Below are 12,757 nucleotides of genomic sequence, written 5' to 3' on the forward strand. Positions count from 1 at the left end.
TATCTGTGTCTTCATCTCTAGCTTCCTTTCTGGTCGTTCTATAGCCGCTGTTGTAGACGGCCATCGTTTTTCTCCTAGATCTATCAACAGTGTAGTTCCTCAGGGCTCTTTCCTATCACCATCTCTCTTCCTTTTATTCATCAATTACCTTCTAAGCTGTACATCTAACCCTATCCACTCATACGCTGATGACTCCACCCTTCACCTTTCCATTCGGTTCCCACAGCGTCCATCTCAGCTGTTACTTCAACAAACAAGGGATGAGGCTATGGCACACCTAACGTCTGACTCGGCTCGTATCTCTGACTGGTGTAAAAATAGTCTTGTTGTTTTTAATGCATCCAAGGCTCAGTTCTTACACTTGTCAACCCGACAAAATCTTCCACAGGTGTACCCACTAATGTTTAATAATATTCAGTTTAATCCTGCATCATCCTTGAACATGCTTGGGGTTTAATTCACTCGGGACTTATCTTGGAAAGATCATATTACATCTCTTGTAAAATCTGCTTCCAAGAGATTAGGTGTGCTAAGCCGACTCCGCTCCTTCTTTACCCCTACACTATTGTTGACTCTATACACGGGTTTTTTCCGCCCATGTGTAGAGTACAACTCTCACATGTGGGGAGGCTCCCCATATGCAGCTCTTCTCAATAGGGTGGAGTCAAATGCTTTCATCTCATTAACTTTCCTCCTCTTACTGACTCCCTTCAACCTCTGTCTCTTCGCTGCACTGTTGCATCTTTATCTCTTTTCTGTCGCTACTTCAGTGGTCACTGCTCCTCTGAACTGTCTGCTTGCATTCCTCCACTTGTACGACGGGTGCGTAGCACCCGTTTAGCAGCAAACTCTCATCCCTTTTCTGTCCAACTCTCTAATGCAAGAGTTAACCCGTTACTCCCAGTCTTTCATTTATGCAACAGATCAGCTTTGGAAATGTCTCCCTCTGTATGTATTTCCTGCTAGGTAAGATCTCCAGTCTTTCAAACGCAGTGTGTCCAGGGATCTCGAAATTATCGGATCTTGAATTTGGCTCTCTCTTGTATTTTGTTTTTCCCTTGGAAGGAACAGTTAGCGCGGGCTCATGGTCTTTGGTTCCTTCTTTCTAGCATTAAAAAAAAAAAAAGTTTATGAGTACCAGAACAGTATGCATTCCTACCCTCACTCCCTAGCTAGATCCAAGGCTGATTCAACGGTCACAGCAGGGCGTGGGAGAGGAGCTGTCTGTGCAATGGAAGGTTCCAAGCTTCTATGCAGATGTGCCATGAGACGCAGCAACAATGTGGTGCTATGTGATTCCATGTCTAATGATAGATATTAGATAACATAACAATGTACTATAGTAGATATAATAATATTCTATACTTAAAATCCAAGTTAGTGTATAATGCAAAATTACAGTATACTGTATACTGTAATGCAATAACATATTGTAAATATTTTTAATATTTATTGGTGAGTACAGATATTCAAGAGCAAATTAAAAAAACAAATATGTGGATACCCTATGGTGATATTAATGACACTGATACATTGCTCGGCCACGTTAAATTAGGACTGTCCTCAGGTCGACAAAACTTATCAGAGTACTAAAGATATAATATACTCCTACAATCTAGCCATTCTGTCGTGACGCAGTGGTTGGTGGAACAACTTCTAGTCTGGATGCCTCACGTATGTCATGAAGGCGATCTTCTAGACGTTTAAGACACCAGCAAAAGACACAGGCAATAACTGACAATGTTATGACAGGGATAGAAATCGTGGGGTACAACACATGAGGGTGTATGGAAGAAGGGACAGAGGAGAGAAGGACATCATTATCATTCAAGCAGGACAACACCTTCAAACGCTCATACACAACAGTCAGGTTTTCAGGATGAACGTCAAAAACACAGACAGTGGTACCAAAGAACTAGGTAGAATTGCCTGTAAATCAAGGCGTTGCCTGTTTGCAAGGGTTGAGATCGCTGATGAACGAACTTCGCATGAGCCAGGGGCAACATAGTAACCTTCACGATAACATCGTTACTACGGCGAGAACACAAGAGTGTAACTCTCACAGGTTCTCTGAAACAGAAGAACTGATCACCACCAATGTGCACATGATAGACCAGTCACTCTTGGTTATCAGGTTCAAACTGGCAGAATTTATGGATTAATTCTGAGTTATCCTGCACGATGGCTAGTTCACATGGTGTTGACTTTGGTGGTAATGGAGCAAACAAGAAAGCAGAACAAACGTGAATGTGCAGATAACTGGATTTACAGGAGGTCATTACAGTCTGGCAAGTGAGAGGCACTGACATATAACCTTTCACTACAAGAAACATGTCTGACTGCAAGACAAGAGTATGTAATGAATCACTGACACATATTGGGAGGTGAGTGACACTGTATGCCGATTAAGTTACATCAGATTTCAAGGGAATGTGAACCAATATTTGTGAGTCAGTGAAGGTTGCTTCCCACAAGGGGTAATAAATTCTAAGTAGTTACCCTCAAAGAGTGGGATCAAACTGAAATTCCCATTCACAAAGCCGTCTGCAAATTAACTGTTTGGATCAATTCAGCATTGACACGGTCCAGCCCAGCATTGACAAGGGAGGTGATTATTGTGGAAAACCACTTTAGAAGTAAAAAAAAAGTCAGAATCTAACTGTGCAATGTACTGAGTGAGGAGGAACATATTCTCGAATGTGGTAACTTGAGGTCCTAGTCTATGGAAAAGTGTTATTAGTACACTGGTATGTTTAACAACTGTGCTAAGGTGGTTCCAAAAGGTCACAAACTCAGCATGCTCCTATGTGACTAGCCTATTCTGTGATTCAGCTACCTGAGCTATAACATTCAATCTTTTTCCTAGCGCAGACACATCTGACATCTGAGTGGTGCCAAAGAGCTTGTTGAAGACCAGTTTACCAAAATCGAATAAGCCATGACGTTGACGGAAGGATGCAGATTTGTGACCAGTGCCAGCTAAGTTGCTAGGGAACTGGTCAGACAGGTCAAGAATCCAGTCACGGAGTGTGTCTATCCTCTCGACTGCAAGAGGAAGAGATGTGTCCAATGCCGGGTTCACGGTACTGGCGTTTGTGGACTCCAAGACTATGAGAAGCCTTTCAAGCCATGCAGATGTTGAGCCAGGATAGGGATCTGCGCTGACAGCTAACCCATGGAGCCAGTGTCATATCTGACATTTACTATATCCTCCACAATCAGAATGGAGCCCTCGGGAGCCACAAGAGCACCACGACGCACCACACTGGGAACAGGGAATGTCTGGGCCATCACCAGGAGCCCAAGGTAGAGGAGAAGTCAAGTCACCATGATTTTCTGCAGAAAGTACAGCTAAATAATACATAGTACAATGCAGATACATAAAAATGACTTACATTACTCCAGGTAATCATCAACACTAGACGACGATGAAGGAGAATTTGAAGGAGATCGGAGGGAGGAATCAGCATCCACCAATAGAACAGGAAAATCGCCATACACCTTACAATTGTCAGTGTGTATAACTAGCTCAGCACCGTTGAGATTTCCCGAACATGCAACTTGTTACTAGCTCTAGTTGAGAATCTTTTTGAATCTTGTCGCTCTACGGAGCCACAGGCTGCAGCTGAGAAGTTTAGTAAAAGGAGCAACAACATGCTAACAAAGCACTGACTCCCACTGGCCTCTGGTAATGATTTTGGGATTATACGAAATATGGTGGCAAATGAATCATAAAAGACTCATTAAAAATATGTAGACCACTGAGCCAAGGGAGGGAAGTTGGGTACAAATGGGAGTAGGGAGTTTAACAACAGGCCTGTTGATACAAGGAGTAGACCAAACGGAATTCATGCAGACAATACAGCCACGGAGATACAGCAAATTCCTTTTGAAGCATGTAGGAACACTGTTGCACACTAATTTATGTAGCAGGCATGACAGACCAGACCTGGCACATTTATCTGAGAGCGGTGAAATTCTGCAATGTCATTTGACGTCCACTCGATGTTTCTGGAAGCTGGTGTTAGCAATGAACCCCGTGTCACTTTCAGGTATTTTTCCTCTCCCAGTAATAATACTCTTAGCACAATCATGTTAAACTAGATTGTATCAGCACTACGTAATGATCCAGAGTTGAAGAGTTGAACAAATTCTGGCATAGCAAAATAAAACATTTCACTATTCAACTGAATATGTTACAGTTAAGTAGGTGCGGGCACCCATTATCCACCCACTTAGTGTAGAGGTACTCTGTTTTTAGGGTAGCTCTGCACTGAGTGCAAGCCAAATGATTTCCTGTAAACCAGGAAACCATTTACAATGCTAGCTGAAAACTTGTAACCAAACAACGTGTGTTCCCTACGTGACAACAAGTGGGTTGGCGGAGGAAGTGTCCCTCCCCGGAAAACAACTAACTAAAATAGCGGATAGGGAGACTCGGACCAGAACTGACCACAAGGTGACGACTAAGGACCGAACAAAGGACATGGTACGGATAGCTACCTGCAATGTGAGGGGTGCAAATGTTGAGGTGAAAGAAAAAGAGATTGTCCAGGTGCTTCAGGGTGCGAAAGTGGATGTATGTGGATTAACTGAAAGTAAATGGTGAGGTGACAATGTAAGAGAATGGGAGTATGGATGGGGTATATGCGCAGGAATAGGTGAGAATGAGATGACAAAAGAAGGAGTGTGTATTGTTGTGAGTAACAGATGGAAGGAGAATATAAGAGAGCATGAATCAGATGACTCAAGGATTGTGTGGGTTAGATTGAAAGTTGGACTACAAATGTGGGCGATTGTGTGCGTGTGTATGCATCAACGCAAGATCGTGCAAGCAGAGTGAGACTAGAGTTCTGAACAAATGTGGAAGCTTGCGTGGAAAAGTTTGAAAGGAATGAGAGTGTTTTTGATTGGAGATATGCAACAGGTCAGCTCTGGAACTGTCTCCCTCTGTCTGTATTTCCTCCTGCCTATGATCTCCAGTCTTTCAAACGTAGTGTGTCCAGGCATCTCAAAATGATCGGATCTTGAATTTGGCTCTCTATTGTATTTTGTTTTTCTCTTGGAGGGAACTGTTACTGCGGGCTCATGGCCTTTGGTTCCTTCTTCCTCGCATAAAAAAAAAAAAAAAAAAAAAAAAAGAATAGGAAGGTGGATGGAGTAGTTGGTGAATGGGGTGTGCCTGCAGAGATAGATGAGAATGGCAGTGCTTTAGTGGACACTTGTGCCGGGAGGGAGTTGGTGATAGCTAATACCCTCTTCAGGCACAAAATGATCCACGGGTATACATGACGAGTGATGAGAGGGATGGGTGGTGAACTGAATGAATGGAAGGCAATGATTGATTATGTGTGTGTGGATGAAAGGATGAGAAAGTGTATAATGGATGCAAGGGTATATAGAGGTTGGGGGAGTGGACTTTCGGGCCACCACTTGGTGGTGGTCAGAATAAAAGTCCAAACGAAATGGAGAAATAGAAGAAGGGAAGTACAGGAGGAAGTAGTTCATACAAGGAGGGTGGAAAGGTTACAAGAGGATGTAAGAAGGGCAGAACATAAGAGGGAAGTGAAGGTGTGATTGGGTAAATAAAGACTGGAGCAGATGGGGGACATGGAAAGTGTGTGCAAGATATTCACAGCAGAAATATGTGCAGCATGTGAGGTGGTGCGTTGGGTGAAGAGAAGACGAAAGGGGGTGCAGCAAACAGCATGGTGGACTGAAGAGGTGAGAGAGGCTGCGGCACAAAAGAAGAAAGCATATAGAGAGTGGATCACAAACAGGGCGTGGAAGAAGTTGAGAGACGGAAGAGAGAGTTATATGTAGAAAGGAACAAAGAGGTGAAAAGATTAGTAAGAGAGGGTAGGAAGAGAGTGGATGAGGAATTTCGAAGGAACTTGAGTGTAAAGTGGAGGGAATGTAAGAAAATGTTCTGGAAAGAGGTAAAGAAAGTTAGACAGGGTGCCAAAGAAGTTAGCTGGGGAGTGAAAGATAAGAATGGCAGATGACTAGTGGAGAAGGGAGAAAAAGTGAGCAGATGGATGGAACACTTTAAGGAACTGTTGAAGATAGAGAATGAAAGTAATGCAAGTATAAGTGGCTGGGAATGGCTGGGAGAAGGAGGGGTGTGAGAAGAGAGGAAGAAATCAGTAGGAAGTTGTGGAAGCGAAGAAGAAAGTTAAAATGGGGAAAGCCCCATGAATTGATGGAGTGTGTGGTGAAATGCTGAAGCACTGGGGAGAGTTAGTAGTAGAATGGATGTGAAAGATGTGTAGATTGGCCTGGGAGGAAGGTAGGGTCCCGGAGGATTGGAAGTCAGATATAATTATTCCCCTGTACAAAGAAAAAGAGGAAAAAGAAGTGTGTGGTAATTATATGGGCACTTGTCTTCTTAGTGTAATTGGAAAAGTGTATGGTAGGATACTTATTGACAGAGTTAGGGAAATAACAGAGGAATTAGTTGGAGAACAACAGAAAGGTTTTAGGAAACGAAGAGGTTGTGTCGATCAGATATTGATTCTTAGATCTTTAGTGGAAAAGTTTCTACAGAAGTCAAAGAAGTTGTACACGGCCTTCATGGATTTGGAAAAAGCATATGACAGGGTGGATAGACAAGGATTGTGGAAAGTATTAAGAATATATGGGGTAGATGGGAAGTTGTTGAAGGCCGTGAAGAGTATGTACGAGGATGCTAAGGCTGCAGTGCATGTGAATAGTGAACTCCGTGAATTTTTCTATTTGAAGGTTGGAATGAAACAAGGATGTGTCATGTCTCCATGGTTGTTCAGTCTGTATATGGATGGGGTTATAAAACAAATGCAAGGTACGGCAGTGGATGTTAGAGTGGCCCTAATGAGAGAGGGCAGTGTTTGGAAACTCCATGTACTGCTGTTTGCAGATAACACTGTGTTGTTAAGTGAAGACGAAGGGGAGCTGCAAGACTCGGTGAATGAGTTTGGGAGTCTGTGTAAGAAACGGAATCTAAAGGTGAATGTAGGGAAGGGTAAAGTTTGGTCATCGAGAGAAATGAAGTCAGTGAATGTACAGTGAGGTTGGATGAGGAGGAAATGGAGAATGTGAGTGTGTTTAAGTACTTGGGTAGTGTGAAGAGTAAGGATGGAAGTTTGTAGGGGGAAGTGCTTGAAAGGGTGCAACAGGGAAGAAAAGTTGCTGGTTCCTTGATAGTAGTGATAAGAAACAGGGAAGTGAGCATGGAAGTGAAAAATCTACTACATGATTGTATTGTGATACCAACTCTAACGTATGGAAGTGAAGCTTGGGCCTTGTTAGAGGGACATAAGTCAAGAGTGAGAGCAGTGGCTATGAGTAATTTGAGAGGAGCATGTGGAGTCACATGGAGAAAGACTGACAATTGAGGAAGTGAAGGAGCGTTCTGGTGTGAATGTGGATGTGATAGGAAACATTAGGAGAAACACACTGAGGTGGTTTGGACATGTGGAGAGGGTGGAGAGCGAGAGACTGACGAGGAGAGTGTATGTGAGTGAGGTGGAGGGGGGGAGAGGGAGGGGGAGGCAAAGGACGAGATGTAGGGATGGCGTGGAGAGGTATATGAGAGAGGGGTGTGTGAGTTGGAACCAGGGCAGTGAAATGGCGGGGGACAGGGCGACATGGAGACGATTTGTTTGTGGCCTCCCCTTACGGGATTAAGGCGTCTGGCAATATATTGATACATAGACTTTTATTGGCTCTTACCGTATTTCTGGGGTGGGTAATAATGTCACAAATATGATTATAAGATAATGTGTAGAAATGTAAGTAGAAGTATGCCAATTTCTTAGTAGAATAAACAATACATTAAACCCTCGTGAGTGGCAACACTCACACAGACCCAGTCTGACCCGGACACCTCTTAAAAAAAACGCCCCAAGACTTTTACCTCCTGGGTGGTGTGGAAATCCAGTCAAATTTACAATACGTACAATATAATGTAAAAGAGAAATATCCTAAAATACCATAGATGAGACAGACAGACAGACAGACAGAGACAGAGAGAGAAGGGGGGGGGGAAGGCAGTCCAGGGACAGTCTTGAATGCATTGTCAAGCTGAGGGAGAGACGGAGGAAGGGACGGAAGGAAGGAGGCAGAGAGTGATTCAATGAAAACAAATTATGGCGCCGCAACAGCGAGGTCATCTGACGCCATTTGTAAAACAATAAAAAATATTTATAAATATTTTAGATATAATTAAAAAAATAAAGAAATGGAAGCATAAGTTTATAAATCACTCATAAAAGAAACAAAATTCCATAGGATGACGCACATCTCCTCCCAGGAGAGAGAGAGAGAGAGAGAGAGAGAGAGGCATCGCGGGTATGGAAAACGTGGCACCACTGTACAGAGGTTCACGTCCCACCCTAGCCGCCAATTTAGAGCAGTACAACCACAGCACCATTAAGGAAAATCGGTTGAATGAAATTATATGAATCTCTGAGGATCTGTGGGCACTGGTCGCCAAAGAACGTGATTAAATTTAGCAGGTAAATGAGTGACCCTGAAAGGTCAAAACCAAGGTCATGGGTTTTCAGAGGGCTATAACCTTAAAACAGCTGAAGACAGAGCTATTTACTATTATGAACATGCAGGAACTCGTAATAATGGCGTTCATTTGGCACCAAAACCTTTGACCTTGAATGACCCTGAAAGGTCATACTCAAGGTCACGGACATTCTGGGGGCTATAACTTGAAACTGGTTGAAAACAGATGTTTACCATTATCAGCATATAGGAAACCCCATATGGGTTCCTAATTGTTATCTTGACCTTTGACTGTAAGTGATCATGAAAGGTCAAACTTAAGGTCACGGATAATCTGGGAGCTATAACTCAAAACTCATTGAAGATAGAGATTGTACTATTACTAATATATGGGATGTCTCATATGGGCTTTCATTTGGTAGCATGATCTTTGACCTTGAGTGACCTTAATAGGTCAAATGCAAGATCACGGATTTTCAGAGAGAGTAACTCGAAAACATTTCTTCCATTATCTTAGACTTTAACTGTGCACTGACACTAAACAGCAGAAATGAGTCAGTATTTAGCAGCAACAGAATAACTGCTGTCAGGCGAGGTTTGTTGAGCCTGGCACCACTTGTTAGATGATTTTATGCATATTAAGAGGAGTATTTTGAATGAAGGGGCTAGATTCAACCTTCATTAATTTCTTTAATATGTGAGGGATATACCTAGCTGTATAGAATCATCTGAAGGTGAATAAAGATGGAGTAGGAGGCTTCAGGGGTTCAACGGAGTTGAAGCATGATCCTGAACTCAACCAAGGATGGTTCAAACAATCGGTATTTACACCCTCGGTGCGACTGCTTGTTTCTATACCCTCCCCAAGGGACATACTGAACTATGTCAACTACAGTAGATACTCATACAATATTTCTCAACCCCTAAATATGAGAGGCCTTTCCTAATTTGGATAAAAGCATCTGGATGGTGAATTCAGCAACAGAGGGGTCGAACTGTCGAAGTTTACGCTTTCACAGCAGAAACGTTATCCTGTATCTTATACTTTGTATCTTCAGATACTTTTAAAATGAATCATGAGAGAGATTTTGAAATGGACGGGTTACGGAATTTAGCCTTCCGAAAGCCCTCCAACAAAAGCGCTTTTCTTAAGCTATATTCAGCCATTTGGAGGTCGACTGGAAAGAGAAATCATCTGCAGGTCGATATTTGCCGGGAAAGGTCTGACTTAATGGCAAAAAGTGCATATAGGCTCCTAAGCATGAACAAGTTTTGCCCCCGTTATATAATACAATATTCCACAAGAGGGCTGTGTATGTCAGGTTAATTATAGTGGGAATTATTAGACAGAACACACTGGAGAATGAAAGCCCACTTATCTTTTAATGCTTTCACGTCGGGTGGCACGTCAAGTGTCTGTAGCCATCGGGTGGCATTTGTACGTATTCTGGACATTTATTACTTGCGCACCAGTGCTGGGGGCCCAGTAGTGGTTCAGTATCAGGATGTGGCACGACTGAGGTGTGGCCATCATGGGAGGACTACTGTACTGTCAGTTATTTTCGTCAAGTACGAGGAGAATGTCGAGGCGTGCGGTACTTACTTGGATCTGAAGGAAGTGATGTCTGATGACAGATTATGTTATCAGATGAAAGTGAGAGTGAAAATGAAAATGCTATTATTAAAAAAAAAAGAAATTGAGTTTGTCATTACACCGAATGGCATATGTCTGGCAGAGGAGCTCCAACACCACAGGTTTTGACAGCTCACCACACAGGTAATTATAATTCTTATCATTTTTTGTACATTATGTTAGACATCATTTTACTCAGGAAATTATGGTCTATTTTTGGTTATGGAATATTTTATCAAAACAATTCTCTTTATATATCTCAAAAACCCCGTATGTAAGACTTCTAGCAAAAAAATAAATAAATAAATAAACGAAGTTGAAGGGTTGAGTTTCTTTTCTTACTGTTGTAACATGACTGGTTTCTGGATACTTTATGGTTAATGGTTCTGTCATAAATGGCACTTTTTGATGCATCTACTGACACACAACAGAACGTGATTACAAAAGGAAAAGTGTTGTCATCAGTGGAATTAGAAAGCAGTCACTGAATTTTTAACTTCCAGCTTTATGCTGTCAGGCGTCCTCATCTCAGCAGACATTTCCTAATTGCACCCACCCAGATCTTATCCAGCGGCCCGACATATTCCAACACATATTTTGTGTGGACAAACCCCTCAGATACAGTCCAGTCACACCCAAGACGCAAAACACCCGCACCTCAAATACACCCCGGATACCACTAACAATCCCACCCTTCAACACCCCCATACGTGACATTCATACTATTCTATGGGTGCAACTTGCAAAAGTTCTTCCTTCAAAAGAGTACAGTGACTCAGTAAATGAGTGACACAGGGATATTCAGTGGATTTGGGCGCCAGTGTGTGTACGGGGAGAAGAAAGAACCATAGCTTCTTTACTTTTACTCGTAAAAAGTCTAATAATATGCACGTTCCTGAACTGGCTTTTGAATTATAACCTGTGAATTATAAGGCTATAGTAAGATCGATTACCTGAAACTGTAGTTCTGTTATAAAACCATTCCACTGTTCATTTATGGAAACTGCAATATACTTTTTTTGTACAAACCAAGGGCTACATAACGTAAGTTTAAGGTTACAGTGAGGTTAAAAATGATACTACTGGTATATAATAGATGAGAGGGTGAAGATGAGGGCTGATTGTATGATCAGAGACATTTGGGAGGTAGGTCTGTGGGAAAAAAAAAGAAAAGTAAACGAGGAGAATCACACTGCAAGGCTGATAAATCATGGATTCAATCACAAAGCTCCATTGTTATCGAACTTAACACATTCTAATTTTCTGGCCACCCCTCTAACGATGATACAACCTGTGTGATTGAGAAGGAAAGAACCAGATGTTGGTGCTAACCACCAACTCTGTAGGATGAAGTAGGACATGGGAAGAAATAGTTGGTAAGAAAGTAATTTGCAGTTGAAGGTGCTTAACCCTGGGTAGGTAAACGTTTTTTTTTTTTTTTTTTTATTATATTAGGTAAAGTGGGGTATGACGTACCCCAGGGAAAAAAATAAAGCAAAAATACTTCCGTTTGAGATATTTCAAAATGCTTCAGTACACAAATTCAACCCATTATCTTTGAATAGGGCCAGAAAAAACAAAGTTTAAATGAAAGAAAAAAATATTTTTGGAAAGTTTTCACAAAATGGTGAAATTTTAGGTAAACAAAGTTTAAAATTAAATTTTGCAAAACTGAAAAGTAATATCGTGATTCCTTGGAGGGCTTGTGGTAGACTGATTTTGGGACCTTCTGTATACAAAGGAGAAAGACGGCAAATTAAAATTAAATAATCACAAGAAGGCTCAACTGAGGTTACATTATAGGTAACCTGGGGTATGACATACCCCAATGGCTCTATTGTATAGAGCAAAATCAGAGCCAGGTACAGCTCTGACCCCATCATCCCCATGAAGAGCATCACTAGGCAGGAAGGTAATGAGACGGACAGATATGTAGACCTTATGCTCATATGCTTAAAAATTAAATTTCGGGGACTGGGGTTTCTGATACCCCACATTACCTATCTAGGGTTAACTCACCATGTGCGGGTAATATGCTGTGGCATGGGACATCCATAAGCACATACAAGTGTAGGTAAGAAGAAAAGCACACAATTATTACCCTGAACACGACACGCAACCACCAATTTACATCCAGATCCCTATTTTCAGTCATTGGTAATGGACATACTTAACGACCTGGAACTTGTTCAGTATTGAAAATAAAGTCTACTGTTTCTCTTTCTTATTAATTATACATTTTTCTTCCCAAACACAGAAGTGGCTGAAGTGGTGGCGTTCCTGCTGAGCGAGCGGAGCAGCTACATGGTGGGGGCCTGTGTTGAGGTGACGGGAGGAAGCGCAATGTGATCACACACACACACACACACACACACACACACACACACACACACACACACACACACACACATTTATATCTATATCTACGTATCTACATATTCACACGCACACTTTATTCCATTCATCCATCATCCAATCCTATATTGCCCCATGAGGAGTGTAGGAGCCCGGGGCTAGGCAGTTGGTCCCGACATTTAAGATGAGAGTGACCAGCCTCACTCATCGCTGAGTGGCATTACATGAGCAATAAACCCCAACCACCCCTTGCATATATATAAACCTGCACCGGCT

At 42.1% G+C, this 12,757-nt stretch overlaps 1 protein-coding gene across 1 annotated transcript in view; it reads left to right on the plus strand.

Annotated features, from left to right (window-relative positions):
* The window catches only part of LOC145394456 ((3R)-3-hydroxyacyl-CoA dehydrogenase-like), a 145,224-nt gene extending 132,749 nt beyond the window's left edge, over window positions 1-12,475 (plus strand). The window contains exon 7 of the mRNA XM_080268315.1: window positions 12,384-12,475. Coding sequence (XP_080124441.1) covers window positions 12,384-12,475 — 92 coding nt within the window. The remainder of the gene's footprint in view (window positions 1-12,383) is intronic.
* Window positions 12,476-12,757: the final 282 nt, after the last annotated feature.

Source organism: Coenobita brevimanus, chromosome 27 (genome assembly GCF_032717465.1).
Source record: "Coenobita brevimanus isolate Jiangsu-jjx chromosome 27, ASM3271746v2, whole genome shotgun sequence".
NCBI lineage: Eukaryota > Metazoa > Arthropoda > Malacostraca > Decapoda > Coenobitidae > Coenobita > Coenobita brevimanus.